This window comes from Fistularia commersonii, chromosome 30 (genome assembly GCF_037954325.1).
Source record: "Fistularia commersonii isolate RoL2024-O1a breed Wild chromosome 30, RoL_Fcom_v1.0, whole genome shotgun sequence".
Lineage (NCBI taxonomy): Eukaryota > Metazoa > Chordata > Actinopteri > Syngnathiformes > Fistulariidae > Fistularia > Fistularia commersonii.
Genome location: NC_141313.1, coordinates 1,717,501 through 1,736,126, shown reverse-complemented (window position 1 = coordinate 1,736,126; position 18,626 = coordinate 1,717,501). Strand labels below are relative to the sequence as shown.

The 18,626-nt window shown below is 47.1% G+C and overlaps 2 protein-coding genes across 2 annotated transcripts in view; both read left to right on the top strand.

Moving 5' to 3' along the window:
- septin7a (septin 7a) overlaps positions 1 to 7,443 on the top strand; it is a 42,552-nt gene extending 35,109 nt beyond the window's left edge. Inside the window, exons 9-14 of the mRNA XM_086178112.1 lie at positions 2,086 to 2,137; positions 2,992 to 3,117; positions 3,386 to 3,406; positions 4,329 to 4,464; positions 4,548 to 4,693; positions 6,667 to 7,443. Of these exons, the coding sequence (XP_086034238.1) occupies positions 2,086 to 2,137; positions 2,992 to 3,117; positions 3,386 to 3,406; positions 4,329 to 4,464; positions 4,548 to 4,693; positions 6,667 to 6,703 (518 nt within the window). The 3' untranslated portion in view covers positions 6,704 to 7,443. The remainder of the gene's footprint in view (positions 1 to 2,085; positions 2,138 to 2,991; positions 3,118 to 3,385; positions 3,407 to 4,328; positions 4,465 to 4,547; positions 4,694 to 6,666) is intronic.
- A 6,076-nt stretch (positions 7,444 to 13,519) lies between these two features.
- eepd1 (endonuclease/exonuclease/phosphatase family domain containing 1) overlaps positions 13,520 to 18,626 on the top strand; it is a 20,189-nt gene continuing 15,082 nt past the window's right edge. Inside the window, exon 1 of the mRNA XM_086178428.1 lies at positions 13,520 to 14,636. Within this exon, the coding sequence (XP_086034554.1) occupies positions 13,801 to 14,636 (836 nt within the window). The 5' untranslated portion in view covers positions 13,520 to 13,800. The remainder of the gene's footprint in view (positions 14,637 to 18,626) is intronic.

Here is an 18,626-nt window from a genome sequence, read left to right as displayed (position 1 = left end):
AGATGAGGTTAGACAGGAATCCCCATGGACCATGATGTTTGCGGATGACATTGTGATCTGTATTATGAGAAGAAAACAGGTAGAGAAAAATCTCAAGAGGTGGCGGTATGCTCTGGAAAGGAGAGGAATGAAAGTTAGTCGCAGCAAGACAGAATATATGTGTGTGAATGAGAGGAACTCGGGTGGAACGGTGAGGCTACAGGGAGTGGAGATCAAGAAGCTGGAGGATTCCACGTACTTGGGGTCAACAGTCCAGAGCAACGGAGAGTGTGGAAAAGAGGTGAAGAGACGGTCCAAGCAGGTTGGAATGGGTGGAGAAAAGTGTCAGGGGTACCAAGAGATAGAAGACTATCAGAATAAAAGGCCAGAATAAAAGGAAAGGTGTACAAGACAGTGGTGAGACCAGCGATGATGTTTGGACTAGAAACTGTTCCAATGACCAAAAGACAGCAGGCAGAACTAGAGGTTGCAGAGATGAAGATGTTGAGGTTCTCTTTGGGAGTGACCAGGATGGAGAGGATCAGGAAGGAGTCTGTCAGAGGAACGGCACATGTTAGATGTTTTGGAGAGAAGGTCAGAGAAGCCAGACTGAGATTGTTGGGTCATGGACAGAGGAGGGATAGTGAATATATTGAATTGGAGCTGCCAGGCAAGAGGTCTGGAGGAAGACCAAAGAGAAGATTTATGGACGTAGTGAGAGAAGATATGAAGGCAGTTGGTGTGAGAGAGGAGGATCCAGAGAATAGGGTTAGATGGAGAAAGTTGACTCGCTGTGGCGACACCTGAAGGGAAAAGACCAAAGGGAAAGAAAAATTTGTCACAGGGGTGCAGGACATGTATGACCGAGACAAAGTGATGATTGAGATGGTTTGGACATGAACAAAGGAGTGTTCATGGTGAAGATCTGGGTAGAAGGTTGCTGAAGGTGGAGCTGCCAGGCAGGAGGTCTGGAGGAAGACCAAAGAGAAGATTTATGGACGTAGTGAGAGAAGATATGAAGGTAGTTGGTGTGAGAGAGGATCCAGAGAATAGGGTTAGATGGAGAAAGTCGACTCGCTGTGGCGACACCTGAAGGGAAAAGCCAGAAGAAGAAGAATGCAAATTTTATCATATCAGATTATAGCATTTAAAATCAACTTTTTGCCAAGTAGTAGATGATTTTAATTGACCGGACATAACCTTCTCACCAGAACCGCATCAAATAGAATGTGAGTTTGGGTTTTCATTTTGATCCCTCAGGTTGTCATAGATACACGGTACCTTTGCATCCAGTGTTATGAGCAGCTCCCCCTGGTATATGTTTTCTACTGTTTTGTTTTATTTAATCCATGGAAGAGATGGATTCCATCTGTGAGTTGTCTGTTCCTCTTTTCGTTCCCTGCAACTCTTACAGTGGTTTGCAAAAGTATTCACGCCGCTTGAACTTTTCCACATTTTTGTCACGTGAAAACCACAAGCATCATTATATTCCATTGAAAATATTGTGAGAAAAACCAACACAAAGTGGCACGTCATCCTGAAGTACAAAGAAAATAAGACATGATTTTGTTTTATTTTTTTTAAGTGCGGTGCAAACAACACTTATTAGTTTTTTTATTTGTTAAAAAAAAAAAATACAATCATGTGTAATTTCTTTGTACGTCAGGATTGTGTGACACTTTATGTTGGTCTATGTCATAAAATTACAATAAAATATATTTGTTTGTGGGTGTAACGTGAAAAAAATGCAATGCAGACCGCAATTTTTAGCTTTTTATTCGTTAAAAAAAAACCAAAACAAAACAATAAAATCCTACATCATTTCTGTGTACTTCATAGTGTGCCACTTTATGTCGGTCTTTCCCATAAAATTTCAATAAAATAATGTTTGTGGGTGTAACGTGAAAAAATTTGGAACTATGAATACTCTTGCAAGCCGCTGAAGTTCAGGCTAATTTCAAATTATAAAGTATTCTAAATGTTCATTCATATGTCAGTGGTACGACATCACACAATTCCTACGTGCGAGCAGTATGTTCACCATCAGCTGCACCGTTTGTCCACAATTTCACCCTCATCGTGCAAAACATCTGCTTCCTCCCGCAGTGGAAAATGGCGAGCATTGTGATTTCACGATCCTGCGGAACATGCTGATCAGGTGAGCGGACACGGACGCCCTGGACCTTCCACGTTTGAAGGCATATCATCAGGAAATGAAAAATAGATAGTTTTCACGTTTAAAGGGATTAAACAGGGATTAAACAGTTTACATTGTGTCTCCAATCGGGTCAATTCAATGCATAAAATCCTTAATTTCTGGTCTTGTGGCTGCACATGCCTTGGTTCCTTATACATAGGTTCTTTACATTATTTGAAAATGATTCCTCTCATAGATTGGATTTTTTTTTTCTTCTTAATTTAATGCCTTTTTTTTTTTTTTTTTAGTTCAGTTATTGCTAGCTCTGGAAAATTCATGCTAATGAGTTGCTAGTTACATTCTTGTTCATTTTAACCTGCCGCACCCGGCATCCGTTTACATGGGCTCCATTTCGGGTCGACCGTTTTGATCATTTCAAACAGTTTTGATTTAAAATCAAGTGAAATCACCAAAGGAATTTCATTAAATACCCAGAAAGGGGGTCAAACACACACACACACACACACACACACACACACATATATATATATACTTTAATGATGATGATAATAACACTGTAATGTAAGATGTTCAGAATTGTAAAGATACTTGGGTGGAAAAAACAAATAATTTTCACCCTAATTTTTCACACATCTGCGACACGTCTCGATTTATTTCAAGCTCGCCATCATAAACGCGGCCCCTGGTTCATCTAGGGACCTTCCAGAAGATAGAATCTGAGCTTCTTCTGTGTTTTTCAGCATCGGGTTGTGATAAAATTGTGTGATTTTTTTCTGCATTTTTACAGAAAATATGAAAGCGAAATACATTTCAATCAGAATCTCCATAAAGTGCATCTGTTCTTCCGCTTCCAGGACTCACATGCAGGATTTGAAAGACGTCACAAATAACGTGCATTACGAGAACTACCGCAGCAGGAAGCTGGCGGCGGTGACCTACAACGGCGTGGACAACAACAAGGCCAAAGGGCAGCTCACCAAGTACGTCCATCCATCCGTCCGTCCGTCCAGAGTTCATCTGAAAATAACAACACGCGTTGGGGACGTTGATCTCCAACTGGGAACAACGTTGTCCAGTTTATCAGGGGACGTCTTGCCTGATCCTAAAAGTCACCACTAACCCCCCCGCTAACTAACTAGCAATCGGTGTATAATCCGAGCCCTAACCTAGTGATGAACCACCACCTCGGTCTCCCATGCATGTGTCGTGGCGGCGCCTCTAAGTGTCTGTGCATTTGTGTGTTTTTAGATCTGACACAACTGACGGCATGTAAGTGTTACTTCACTTCTTCTTAACCTCGTCCGTCCTGTCTTTCACTCCCCTCTCCAGCCTGGAGATATATTTTATTATTATTATTTTATTTCTAGATATATTTTCCGCTCGAGCCAAATGAAATGCAGGCGTAAATGTTCTCCGTAAGCCGGTTGTTGACGTTCGCTTTGCCGTTTTTATTTCTCCCGCTCGCCGGCAAGCGTTTTCGCTTGCGCTAACTGCACGGCTAATGGCTCGTTTCTGCATTCGACGAGAAGGCCGCTCTTCACACCCGAGCCTCCAAGATTAGATGAAAAAACTCTTTAAATGCTCCAAAATCTTTGCAAGCCGTGTAGAAACAGGAAACATAGGATGGATTAAGACCCACAACTTAACTCATGTAAATACAGCAGTGAAGTTCCATGAAGATCAGGAAGCCAAGGATGTGAATGTAGATTCCAGGGAACAAATCAATGGAGGAAAACGCTGGAAAATGAATCCTGTGCCGCGATAAGACAGCAGGAACGTCATTCTCTGGGGTTCCTCAGAACTGGAGATCATGAAAGTCCAGAAGAGCAAGATCCACGGGTTGATCCGGAGGCAGGTTTCCAAGATAATCCACGCGAGTTGCCAAAAATGTTCCCCTTCACAAAAGCCACATTTTTGGAGAGCGGAGATCCCGAAACACAAAAGACAAAACCGCCAACGGCCTGAGACGCGGCCCGAATATCCCGGACCGTCACCTCGACCCGGCGGCGGCTTTCGTTTAGCGGAAACCACCTTCGCAAGCACGAGCGCCGTTTCAATTTTTTTCCGGCCGAGGCTCAGCTGGCTTTTTTGCGCCGACCTCGGCCTTCTCTCCTCTCCCCTCCCTCCCCCCGTGATCTTCATCTCCTTCAAACGTCCCGCTCGCCCGTATGAACGTTGCTTGTGTCTCCAGGAGTCCTCTGGCCCAGATGGAGGAGGAGCGACGGGACCACGTGGCGAAGATGAAAAAGATGGAGCAGGAAATGGAGCAAGTCTTTGAGATGAAGGTCAAAGAGAAGCTGCAGAAGCTCAAAGACTCCGAAGCCGAGGTGAGCGGATGAAAGTTCGTACCGCCCGGTTTCGATCGTCCGGTCGAAACCCCTCGTCTCACCGCCGTCGCCCCTTTCGGCAGCTGCAACGGCGCCACGAACAGATGAAAAAGAACTTGGAGGCGCAGCACCGGGAGCTGGAGGAGAAGCGCCGGCAGCACGAGGAGGAGAAGGCCGGCTGGGAGGCCCAGCAGAGGATTCTGGAACAACAAAAACTAGACGCCTCCAGGTAAACACTCGTCACCGCCGGCGCTTCAGTGAGGAAAAGTCTCTTTTGAAAAGTCTCTTTGACAACAGAAAACATAGAACATGCACATAGTTAATGGGAAGAGCTGGAGGTGGTTTGGAAGAGGTGGGTCTTGAGGTTGTGTTTAAAGGAAGACGATGAGTTCGACTCTGGGACGGCCGGGGGGAGGGAGTTCCAGAGGGCGGCGATGGCGAAGGCTCTGCCTCCCAGGGTGCCGTACTTGGACTTAGAGATTGGAGTGAGGAGGTTTGCATCCGAGGAGCGAAGACGACGCGCCGGAGAGTTGCGACGTAGAAGGTCGGTGAGATATGGGGGGGGGGGCGAGGTTGTTGAGGGCTTTGTAGGTGGTGAGGAGGATCTTGAAGCGGATGCGTTGTTTGATGGGCAGCCAGTGAAGTTGACGGAGGATGGGGGTGATGTGTTCTCTGGAAGGGGAGCGGGGAAGTAGTTTTGGACATATTGCAGTTTTTGAAGGGCATTAGAGGGGAGGCCGTATAGGACACTATTGCAGTAGTCGAGTCTGCAGGTGATAAATGCACGGATTAGTGTTTCAGCAGCAGAGGGTGAAAGAGTGGGTCGGAGGCGTGCTATGTTTCGGAGGTGGAAAAAAGATGTTTTGGTGATGTGGTTTATGTGTGGCCTAAAAGAGAGTGCAGGGTCCATGTAGATTCCCAGATTTCTTACCGGTGGGAGGGGGTAACAGAGTGACCATCAATGGAGAGTGCGAGATCGTGACAGGAATTGAGCAAGGATTTTGGGCCGAATATGATAATTTCTGTTTTGTTGCTGTTGAGTTTGAGGAAATTTTGGCTCATCCAGGTTTTTATGTCTGTGATGCAGTCGGTGAGGGTGGAAAGGATTTCGGGAGTGATCGTTTTGGTGTTTATGTAGAGCCGAGTGTCATCAGCACTTTAGCATCATCAGATGTGTTCTGAGGAAGAGGGAAAGCTGTCAATCCTTGAACAACAAAAGATTTAGCCAGAAAAGACAAAAATAGCAAGAAAACTACCATCGTTTCCACCAAGGAGCGCACCGGTTAAAAATAACTAAATAAATACGTGTACATGTCTCGTCTATAAGCCGAGTCGTATATAAGATAAGAGAAGAACAACTTTATTAATCCCGAAGGAAATTGTTGTGCCAGAGTTACAGAAAATATAACAGTAATAAATAATAAAAAGAAAAAGGCAGAATTAGAACTAAAAATAAACTATAAACTATAAAGTGTCTTAGTAAACAAGTGATAAAACTATAAGTGTCTTAGTAACAAGTGAGGTAAGGAGTGCACAATAGTATGATAAAAGGAAAAATTGTAGTGTAGCTGTTATGAAATGAAATATTGCACAGTTTTTGTTTTTTTTTAGGTTTTTTAGGTTAAAGATAGTATATGTCGTTGTCGTTACAGGAGATATTTACAGTGAAACATTTTTTTTTTTTTTTGCTCCAGCTGATCGCTATCTTGGTCTCGATCTCGGCACTAAAACGGTTAAATTCGTCTTCTTCGGTGTCGGAATTGAAAGGCCTCAGAATTTCACGCTAATTTCATCAGTCCGGCTGAATGTTTTGGTGGCAGGAAGTAAAAAAAAAAAAAATCCAAAAATTGGTCATATCGTTGTTTAAGGGGAAAAAAAAGTAGCGGCTCATAAATACGGGATAAATAAATGACCGATAATCCCAATTTTATGTTAGACTGTTTTACCAAAACACTGCATGGTTACGTTTTTTTTTGTTGTCGTTTTCGTGGCGAACCTGACGTTTCAGTTTGAGCTTCACCGCAGCTTCTAACCAAATGTGAAATAAGGCCGTCGTTTTCCTGGACGGGACCAAATGTTCGCATCCGAAATGATTTACGAAGCGCGGCGTAATAAACCTCCGGTCGGCCGCTTCCTCCGCCAAGTCGGTGTTTTCACCCGCGTCCATCCTTTCAAATCCTTTGTGTTTCCTCTCCCTTCCAGGACCTTGGAAAAGAACAAAAAGAAGAAGATATTTTGAAACGTTTACAGGGTCACCGCCAACCTGACAGCCCGGATTGTCAGAGCGTGAGTCGCCAGTTTTCGACCACATCACGGTGTTAATAGTGAATTTAAAGCCGGGGAAAGGAGAGAAACGGCGCGGCCTCTGAATTCAACCACAGGGAGGTGCAAGAATCTCATCTGCTTTTACCTGTTCTGTCTTAAAGCACTGTTACTATTACAGGTTGAGAGTCCAGTCTTTCCTCCAGCTCCGGTTCTTTTTATGCCAAAACAATCTGTTGCCACCCAAGCTGTCACCTTCTTTGTCGTGTAAGTTGTGTAATCATAAACGCCAGTGTTTTTCCATCATGTGATGTTTTTCTTACCTTTTTTTTTTTTTTTTTTTTTTTTTTTTTCGGTTACGTTCTACCGGCCCTTGTAGATAAATTGTTTATTTTGGAAAAGCGTTGATGTGTCCCTGAGTTCAGTCACGCCGAGCGCAGACACGCACGGAAACCTCCCCAACGGATTCAAATCTTTTTTTTTTTTTTTTTTTCCTTTTTTTTTTTTTTTTTTCATTTAAAGCATAAATGAAAAAGACAAACGTCTCCGGCGGCAGGATTTGAGCGTAAATGTTGTCGAGCAGTGGCGGGCTGCACCCAGCAGGCTTTCTCTACCTGATATTTAGCATCGTTTGCGTTCTGCGTATGTGTTTTTTTGTTTTTGTAATGTCTTGTTTTTACCATAAGAAGTCACATAATAAAAACAAAAAAAATGAAATTGTGATGGGAACCATCCTGGCAGTCTGGAAGTTGTGTTTGAAAGCCGAGGTTATGGAGCCGCCGGTGGTAGGAACCCGAATAAAACACATTTATATTTGAATTTAATTTATTCATTATATTGCTTATCCCGCCGATCTCAGCTGTCATTGGCCGAGAGGCCTGGTTCCCGCCTGGTGGATCTCACAACCGTTCCCTCCTTCAGTCACATGTCTGGAATTCAGGGTCTCCAGTGAACCTCCAGTGAACTTGGAGACTCGAATCCAGCCTGTAACATTCTGGTTGCGAGGAAAGAAGCGTTGATCACTTCGCCGCCATGAAAAGCTATCCTGAAAAGCTAATTTCTAATTTGAAAGTCCTCTAAATTCTTCTCACGGTTAAATATACTGCTCAAAAAAATAAAGGGAACACTTGAACAACACAATGTAACTCCAAGTCAATCCCACTTGTGTGAAATCATAGTGTCCACTCAGGAAGCAACACACATTCATTTTGACTTGTTTTAAGGACATTACATCAAAGTTGGATCAGCCTGGAGTTTGTTTTTACACTTTAATTTGGAGTGTGATTCCTAATCCAGACCTCCATGGGTTGATACAATTGATTTCCATCGATCATTTTTGTGTGATTTTGTTGTCAGCACATTCAACTGTGTAAAGAGCAAAGTATTTCATAAGAATATTTCATTCATTTAGATCTAGGATGTGTTTTTTAAGTGTTCCCTTTATGTTTTTTGAGCAGCGTAGTTTAACTTTTACAAGCAAAATATCACACGATGAAAACGACATACTACAAGGAATATTCTTCAAAAAAATATATAGGGAGAGAAAGAAATCAAACACATTTGTGCAACAACATTAATGTTATCCTTAATGTGTCACTATTAAACTGAATTAAACGCACGCCTTATTAGTAGTGTGTTTTCCCAGCAGCAGGTGGCGCTGTGTTTGTTGCGTCTCAGGCGTTGGTCCGTCTTATCAGCGTCCCGCCGGACTTTAACCGGAACACATCGGACCTGTTTGTGCCTCGGAGGACTGGTTATTCCCAGAGGAGGTTTGTGGCTGAAGCTCCCGCCGCCCTGACCTTTCACCCACTGACCCGCCTCCTCCCGCCCGAGGCCGCGGAGGGAGTTAGCGCGCGAACGTATTCGCGCAAACCGTCCAAATCAAAACCACTTTGATATCGTTTCCAGTCTAACCTGGTGAGGAGCGGCGGCCCCGGTCGTCGGGAACACTCAGATCGATGGCCGCTTCTTGATCGGAGATTAGCGCGCCGAGCCGAAGGCGCCTGGATCTGACGCGCGATGAGCTGAAGGTGGCGTGGAGAAGGAGTCAAGCTGACAATCAATGGTGATTAGCGATAAGTGAAAGCAACGCCGGCACTTGTGTCAATAAAATCAAGTTGTCTGATGACGCTTCCCACCCAGAACAGGTCTGGATCGCGCGTGGAATCAGCGGCAGGAGAACACTTGAGTTTTTTACCCGTGCAGAAGCTTAGGGAGATCCAAGCTCAATGTGGGTGACCTTTGACCTCTAGCGGGAGTTGGGAAGCACAAATTATATGACTGCTGTTAACAGTAGCGCTGACAGCTACATGCTAATAGCTAAACAGTGCAATAACAGCTTTTCTAATCGTAAAAGTAATAACGGGCAGGATGCTGGGAACCTGAGACCAGGGATCCGGGAGAAGATATGACCCTACGTGAGGCCTATTCCTGCACAGCAGAGGGCTAGCCTAGCGCTAACTAGAAAAATCCTCACAGAAAAAGGTTTAAGCCTGTTTTTAAACGCAGAGAGGAAAACCGGAACTTAAATACGCCGGCTCCTGTTCTGCTTTCAGAGCCTCCACAAGAAGCCCTGCGTCCTGGAAGACATTCATCCTCTCAAACCCGTCTTTTGACGGAATCGCGTTGAAAGGGACGGTTATCTAAAATAGCGATCCTGGCATCAGACATTAACCTAAGAGTTCTTTCTTCAGGCTGGACTGTAGAAAATGTCAAATGATCCTCGGCCTCTCCTCCTCCTCCTCCTCCTCCTCTCAAGGATCCTGTTGCTAGGAAACAGACGGACTCCGAGTCGGCGTCGTGGCTCCGCCGCTGTCGGCAAATACTAACATCTGCAAGATTTTGAAAGTTGTGGAAGTAAACATTATTATTATCTGCGCACGTTTGGACGGTTTCTTTAGATTTGACATTCAGTCTTTTTCAAACACAACTGGACCCTTTGGACTCTCCCTCTCTCTCTACCTCCCTTCCAAACACAGATAGAGCGTCGCTCCACCGGCCTCTCCAGTCGCTCTGGACTGCGCTCCCATTGGTCGACCCCGGTCGCGGGTCACCAGGTGCACACTGAGGCGGCCAATGACAGCGGCGCGCAGGGGAAGCCCATGCATCGGCCGATGTGAGGAACCGGCCGAGCTGCAAACGGACCTTCGCTTAGGAGTCTATTTGCAGATGGTCTGGATTTTATATTTGCTCATTGTTTCCCGTTGCGACCCTCCCCTTTTTCCCTCCAACGCTGCCAAATAATTATCCTTATGAACCGAATGAGGGTCATTTCGTGTTTGGTTCACCGCCGCTCTGACAATGTCCTCCTTCTCTCAGAGCCGCGGAGTTTTCTGGGTTACTCCGAGCCCCCGGGCCGAACGCGAGACAGTCAGGAAGGTATCCGGGGGGGGACGAGCAGAAAAATAACACCCGGAGCCACGTTGCGCAAAGGCGCTAAGACGGTACAAATCCCAGCGTTGCAGTGCTGTAGACGTCTACCTTTTCAGGCCCGTCGCCTCCGTCCTCTATCTCGTCCTCTGTCCTCGTTTGCAGAAGCTTAAAATCTGAGCTGCAGACCGAGAAGGATCCTCGGCCGAGGAGGGGTTGCATTTAATAGTGAGAATATTTCCGCGTGTGGTTTCAGAGCCGTGTACTTGTTTTAAGCAGGTACTTTTTGCAGGTTTTTATGCCATTTCTGCACTGGTTGACCTTGACAAAATATCTTTGTTATCACAACAATATATGTGTGTGTGTGCGCGCGCGTTCTTTGTCTTTTCCCTTACAGTAATCCCAGACCAATCTGATGGACTCTCATTTTCATTTCTTTTTTGTTTATTCACCCATTAGGGGACCGTGTGCAAAAAACACAGGGCTCAAGTGGAGCAAAGATGGTGGTAGCAGATTCCAACCACAGAGATGATTTTGTAGTCCCATCTGTAGTGCTAACTAGTACCATCTGTAGTCCAATCTATAGTCCTTTCTGCAGTCCTAACTATAGTACCATCTGTAGTCCTACCTGTAGTCCCATTTGTAGTCCTTTCTGTTCCTGAATCTGTAGTCCCATCTGTCATCCTTTCTGTAGCTCCATTTGTAGTCCCATCTTTAGTCCCATTGGTAGTCTGATCTGTAGTCCCATTTAACGTCCCTTCTTTAGTCCCTTATGTAGTCCTATCCGTTGAGCAATTTGTAGTCCCATTTGTAGTCCTATCTGTAGTCCCATATCTAGTCCCGTCTTTAGTCCCATTTGTAGGCCAGCTGTTGTCCTATCTATAGTTCTTTTTGTAGTCCTTTCTGTAACCCCATCTGTAGTCCTATCCGTTGAGCCGTTTGTAGTCCCATCTGTAGTCCTATTTGTTGTCCCATATCTAGTCCCGTCTTTAGTCCCATTTGTAGTCCAGCTGTTGTCCTATCTATAGTTCTTTTTGTAGTCCTAACTGTAGTACCACCTGCAGTCTCATATCTAGTCCCATTTGTAGTCCCATCTGTAGTGCTAACTAGTACCATCTGTTGTCCAATCTTTAGTCCTTTTTGTAGTCCTAACTATAGTACCATCTGTAGTCCTACCTGTAGTCCCATTAGTAGTCCTTTCTGTTCCCGAATCTGCAGTCCAATCTCTCATCCTTTCTGTCGCCCCATTTGTAGTCCCATCTTTAGTCCCATTGGTAGTCCAATCTGTAGTCCCATTTAACGTCTCTTCTTTAGTCCCATCTGTAATCCTATCTGCTGAACTGTTTGTAGTCCCATCTGTAGTCCCATCTGTAGTCCCATCTGTAGTCCCATCTGTAGTCCCATATCTAGTCCTGTCTTTAGTCCCAATTGTAGTCCAGCTGTTGTCCTATTTATAGTTCTTTTTGTAGTCCTAACTGTAGTACCACCTGCAGTCTCATATCTAGTCCCATTTGTAGTCCTATCTGTTGAACCGTTTGTAGTCCTGAGGAAGTGGATAGGAATAGGATAACTGTAAATCAACACGCACACACACACACACACACACACACACACACACACACACACACACTCCACCCAGTCCATCCACACATTGCCTAACACATCAGATTAATCCATCCATGTAATCATTAAAACATTAAAACACCTTCACCTCACATAAAACGGATCCGCAGTCCAAATATTCCCACAACCATCAAGCTCATGGTGACGCACAAACCCGTTCTGAGCGTCTGGAAATCCCGCGGCCCCTGAACGCGTCACGCCTGCTGGAGTTTGCATTGGACTCCTCAGGTCGCCGTGAGACTCCTCCTGTCTGCTGCAGATCCCCGTTACATAACAACCAAGGTCACAGCCGGCTGAGATGGATTTAGCCCGGTAGCGGGGGGCTTCTCGGGGGACCCGTGTGTGTGTGTGTGTGTGTGTGTGTGTGTGTGAACACACGGTTGTTACGTGCAATGATCCCACTGTTCTGTCCAGTGATGAGCTGGGGATTGAACTTTGACAGATTGATATTAAGTGGATGATCCTACCGGGAAATGTCAAGGGGCGGCAGGGGGTCGCCGGTCAGTCGCAGGGCCGCAAACAATGAATGTGAGGCCGACTGGAGGTAGTTTAACGTGTTCACACACACGTTATTGGGAAAACAAACTGCATTCAAAGAGTGAAAAATCTTTCAAATCTTGGAAAAAAATCAGAAATTGGCTTCTGCTGACGGACCGGTCGCCCAGAGACAGGGGGAAAGAGCTCAACCCCCTGCCTCCAACACACACACACACACACACACACACACACACACACACACACACACACACACACACACACAATCTGAAATGATAACATTATGCTAATTCACTCATGATGGAGACAGTGATGAGCTAAGCGACCTCTTTCTTAGCTGATTATCTGGTTAAATGTTTGGTTATTATGAGGAGGAGCAAAATTGGGTTTTCCCAAACCGATAAAATCCCAAACAGCTCGACAGGTTACCTCGCTGGGAAACTCGCTGAAACTTATCGGTCACTCCGTTTTTCTTTTTATTTCATGCTGAGTTTTATGGATGAAACTAAATGAGAGATAGTTGTGATGAAAAGGTGGTTCATGTCATTCACACCTTCTCCAGTTGCTCTAAACCACCCACCTCTTGCCTTCTGCTGCTGAGGGAAGTGAAGGAAGTCGAAGGCAGAGCAGAGAGAGCCTGGCTTCACAATAAAACCTTCTCCTTGGAGACTTTAGCTTAGCGCCTCTTAGCTGTTTGAGCAGTGAATGTCACTGCAAAAAAAAATCAAACACTATTTTTTATTCATTCCAATGGGAGTTTACTCCTTGGAAAACAAATATGAAAGAAAAAGGGAGAGAAATAAAAAATGAATTATTTTAAAATCTGATTTTCCCCCAAAAAAGTTTCAATATGCCCAAGTTTAAACACACAAAGAAATAAATGAATACATCTAAAAATGACAGAAATGAATGAGCTCTAATCAACCAAAATTTTAAAAAATAAATGAAAAAGTAAAAAAAAAATCCTCAAGACTTAGACAGAAATATCTTGAAAAAAAAGAAATATGAAGAAAGAAGTTAAATGAAACCGAAATGTGTAATATGAATTAACAGGAATTTTAGGGATAAAAATTTAGAAATTTTCCTCGTATGGAAACAATAAAAAATAATGGATTCGATCTGAGTTGGTTTAATTTTGAAAAAAGTCCAGTACGTTTTTTTTTTTTTTTTTTAAATTGCATCGAGTTTACATTTGTCGACCATCAAACAAACATGTTTGCGTAGCGATTTTCCAGCTTTTATTTTGAAGGGCAACGATTTCGCAACTTCCGGTCCGCCCCTCGTAAACACATGTGACTTGACGCTCGGGGCGGGAGCGCAGTGATGCGTGTGTCACGGCGGCGGCGGCGGCGGCGCGTACCTCGGACCGGCGGAGCGCAAAGTTTGCTCCATTTCACACACATACACGCACACTTCTAGACACACGCAAGGGAGAGGACGGCATGGACCGCCCGGTGCACGGTGCGTAAAGTTACATCCGTGTGCGCCCTTCTCTTCTCCGTTCCGGTTCTCCGGTTCTCCGGTTCCCACCCCCGGCTCCGGCTCCGGGCCGTGCCCGCCCTCGGCGCCCTCCCCCCCGGGCTCGCCATGGGAGGGAGCCTGGGCTGCCACCGCTCCATTCCGAAGGACCCCACCGACTTCAGCGGGGGGAAGCGCAAGTTCAGCGCGGCGTGCAGCTTCGGACACATCCTGGTGAACCAGGAGCGGCTCAACATCAACACCGCCACCGAGGAGGAGCTCATGACCCTGCCCGGCGTGAACCGAGCCGTGGCGCGGAACATCGTGGAGTACCGGGAGCGCATCGGCGGCTTCAAGAAGGTGGAGGACCTGGCGCTGGTCAGCGGCGTGGGCGCCACCAAACTGGGGGTGATCAAGGTGGAGATCTGCGTGTCGAGCCGCGGCGGTTCGTCGCAGCATTCCCCGTCTTCGCTGCGCAGGGACCCGGAGCCGCAGGCCGGAAGCGCCGGGGTCAACATCAACACGGCCACGGCCGCGCAGCTCCTCAGCATCCGCGGGGTCACCGAGAAGATCGCCAAGAGCGTGGTGGCCTACCGGGCGGAGCACGGCCCCTTCAGGAGCATCGAGGACCTGGTGCGGGTCAGCCACGTCAACGGCTCGCTGCTGGACAAGATCCGCTTCCAGGTGTTCGTGGAGCGCTCCAGGGCGGCGTCCACCAACACCTGCGCCGGGAGGTCCCACCCGAGCCCCACCTCCTTCAGCCTGGCCAGCGAGGATCTGGACCTGCCGCCCGGGGGACCCACGCAGATCCTGTCGGCGAGGCCCGGCGCCGAGCCGCCGGCGGGGCTGCGGGACGGGAAGGCGGTGGTGCGTGTGGGGACCTGGAGCCTGCAGGCCTGCTCCGCAGAGAAGGCCCACAACCCCGGGGTCCGGGAGGTGGTCTGCATGACGCTGCTGGAGAACGAGTGAGTGCGACGGGCTTCTTCTTTCCGCAGCGAGGAACCGTAGACGTCGCTTGCGGGGACGGGCCGGACGGTGCGGGAGGACCTGCTGGACGGAGGCCTCCAGGAGCTCAGCAGGTTCATGGACGCAGGAGGACAAGACAGGAAGTTAGATGGTGTGAGAGGAAGGTCCGAGGGAGGCAGGGGATTGGCTGAGGGTCGGATGGAAGCAGGTGATTGGTGGAAGGTTACAGGGGAGGCAGGTGATCGGCAGTGTGTTGATTGAGGAAGGTGATTGGCTGAGCGTTGGGTAGAGGCAGGCGATTGGCCGAGGGTTCGATGGAAGCAGGTGATCGGTCGAAGGCTAGATGGAGGGAAAGTGATTGGCTGAGAGCTAGATGGAGTTATGTGATTGGTTGTGTGTTGGATTGAGGCAAATGATTGGCTGAGCGTTGGGCAGAGTCAGGTGATTGGCCATGGGTCTGATGGAAGCAGGAAATTGGCCAAAGGTTGGATGGAAGCAGGTTATTGGTCGAAGGCCTGATGCAGGCATGTGATTAGCTGAGGGCTAGATGGAGGCATGTGATTGGTTGTCTTTTGGATTGAGGCAGGTGATTGGCTGAGGGTTTGATGGAGGCAGGCGACTGGCCGAAGGCTGGATGGAGGCAGGTGATTGGTTGAAAGTTGGATGGAGGCAGGTGATTGGCTGATGGTTGGATAGAGGCATGTGATTGGTTTTGGGTCGGATGGAGGCAGGTGATTGGCTGTGGCCCGAGTCCTTACCAGCTGCAAACCCAATAAGAAGAACCTTACCTTAAAATCAGTGATTTAATGAATCACGACGTGCAACTTATTTTGCTCTGACCAAGTGAGGGGGAAAGAGGAAACCCGATCTCCTCGGTATCACACACACACACACACACACACACTTTGATTAAAAAAACCCGCGAGCTCAGCCTCTGAGATAATCTGCAGGGCGGAAGGACGATGAGCCTCCTGGTGTGTTTGAACAAACATCTCGATTATATCACCGTGCAGGTAAACACGTCCAACCAGAGCGTTTTAGAGAAACAATGTGGGCGGACGATCGGCACTTAGACCGCAAGTTAGATCGGAAAGAGCAGACGTGTGAATGAGAGGGCGAATGATGGCACGTCTCCATATATGGCGGCCCTGCGATAGGCTCCGCCCCCTGCATGAATGAATGAATGAACCAATGAATGATTGCTAGCGGAGGGTATTTTTGATCAATAACAACAGATCGACTGTTAATCCCAGAGGCTGTAGCGATTAGAAGTGTTAGCCAAGCGTCGAAGAAGCAGAATCCCAACGTGTGTGTGTGTGTGTGTGTGTTTGTGTGTGAATGCAATCCAGCGTACAGTCATATGGAAACATATAACGCTAATAATTCCAAGTCAAACTGAGTTAATCCCAGGGATTATCAGACTGAGGTTCTCCTCCCTGCAGCTCCACCCAGGTGGTTGTTGGTTGTTCTTCTGGTTCTGGACGATGTTTCCTGAGAGACGGCAGGAAACTTCACGTCTCACTTTTATGCGACGAAATAATCCGACGTCTCCTGGTGTTTGACGCACTTTTAGCTGCATCTCCAGATTTATCTCTCCCATCTCAACCGTTTCAAACAGACGTCCACGTTCTCTCATTTTAATATCAAGATAAACGTGGATTTATTTGGATTTATTCCCTTTTTTTTCAAAGTTTACTTTAATGCAAGTAAAACCTGAATAGGCAGGAAGTCAGTTGGATTGAGAGGAGAGGGTTAGACGGAGGCACGTGATTGGCTGTGGTTTGATGGAGGAAGGTGATTGGATGTGGGTTAAATGGAAGCAGGTGATTGGCTGTGAGTTCAATGGAGGCAGGTGATTGGCTGTGGGTTCAATGGAGGCAGGTGATTGGCTGTGAGTTCAACGGAGGCAGGTGATTGGCCGTGGGTTCAACGGAGGCAGGTGATTGGCTGTGAGTTCAACGGAGGCAGGTGATTGGCCGTGGGTTCAACAGAGGCAGGTGATTGGCCCTCGGTTCAACGGAGGCAGGTGATTGGCTGTGAGTTCAATGGAGGCAGATGATTGGTCCTCGGTTCGAGGGAGGCAGGTGATTGGCTGTGAGTTAAATGGAGGCAGGTGATTGGCTGTGAGTTCAATGGAAGCAGATGATTGGCTGTGGCGGCCCCTGAAGGGAGAAAAGTAGATTTCCACCTCATTCCACTTCTCATTATTTTTATGAATTACTTTCCGGCATCTGTTTAATTTCTTCTTTGCCGCTGCTAAATATACATTTCTCCCTTTGCATTTTCTCAAAAGCATTTCCAGATTTCCTTCGCTAATCATCTTCAGTTTGTTGAACGCTTTGGAAGGAGACGCTCCGCCGTGGAGCCCGAGAGTCCAGACGGCCTTTTCCAAACTTGCGTTCACGTGACTTTCCGTGTTTGTTTTGATAAGAGCTGATTAGTTCCGGCACCGCCTTCGTCCATCTTCCTGTCCGCCGCCGCCGCTTCCCTCCCCCCTCCCCCGCCCGCTTCCTGTGTTCCCAGCATCCTTGACGGCGTTCCGGCGGGGCGGGAGGCCGTCGAGGGAGATCGAGTGTTTGCTCCCGATCATAAGATCCAGTGTACACACTTCCTGGCGTCTCTCTAGGACGCCGCCGCCGCCGCTGGCGTGTCACTCCAGTTCACTGAACTGCTCACTGGAGGTTAAACCGCGGTTAAAGACGGCGGCGAGCGTCAACGCCGCTCCACTTCCACTTTTGCTGATTCGGTTCCTTCTCATCAAAGTGGAAATGCTTGATCTCACACACACACACACACACACGAGGATGTGTGTGTTTGTATCGGCAGCGCAAGGATGTTGCGAAATAAATAGCGTTCCGGATTTGGATTTTTAGCTTAGCTTAACAACACGTGGGTTTCCGCTGGAACACGTTTACTGCGAGCGTGAGGCGTTCGAGGACACGCGTGCGGACACTTTGTCGCGCGGCGATGTTTATATTTAATTTTTTTCACTTGAGATTCAATTCCCGGTTTATCGCAATCGCGTCCTTGGGCGAGACACCGACCCCCGATTGGTCCGAATAGCGCCTAGCATAGCATGGGATTAAAAAAAACGCCAAATAAAACCCATTTAAATGATTTTGAAGGGTAAACAAAGACACATTAAAACACACAGCGTTTTGCACGGGTCTCCGTGGGCTTTTCAAACGCACACATCGTTGCCATGGACACCGCCGCCATGCCACTCCACCTGAGGCGGCGGCGGCGGCGGCGACAGCGTAAGACTGGAGCGGCCCCGGAGGTCCGTTGGGGTTGTTAGGGGGGGAAATCTACCCCCGGGCCTTCCCCCCTCCTCCTGTACGTCGGTTTCTAAAAGAGAAAAGTGGGTCAAAGTGTTTCTGAATTTCAAGCAGGACGGTGTCACGGTATTTCTGTCTGCTGGCGGAGGAGCAGAGGCGGCGAGCGAGGCGAGCCGGGCTCCCGGCAGCGGGCCGCGAGCGCCGTGCAGGACGGCCTCCGTGCACGGCTGGCATGTTTACAACCCGAGCGGAGGCAGAAGCGAACGAGGGGTCACAGAGGTGAACCTGGAACCGTCCTCCTTCTGCAGGAATGATGTGGAAATCATCTGAAAGCAACAGAAATGTGTTGTTGGAGATCCAAATCCTGAGATGTGACTGACGGACCGGGGGAATATTTTAGATGTGTTTGGTGGCCGTTGAGGTCGATGACACAATGCTGATCTTCCCGATCCTGGATTGTTTCTTCTCAACCAGAGGAGCCAAAGCCAGAGTTGTTTAATGAAAGTTTTATGAATTTATCTGTGGAGGTTCTTGGTCCTCCAGGTCAGGATGAATTATAAAGATATGTGGTTTTTAGGATTTTTTTTTAAATTAATTTTAGTGACCGTGTCGTTTATTTTTGTGTTTTTTTTTTTAAATCTAAAGATCTTTTATTTTTTCATTTTTTTTGTCATTTTCTATTTTTATTTTTTTATTTTTTAAATTCTATTT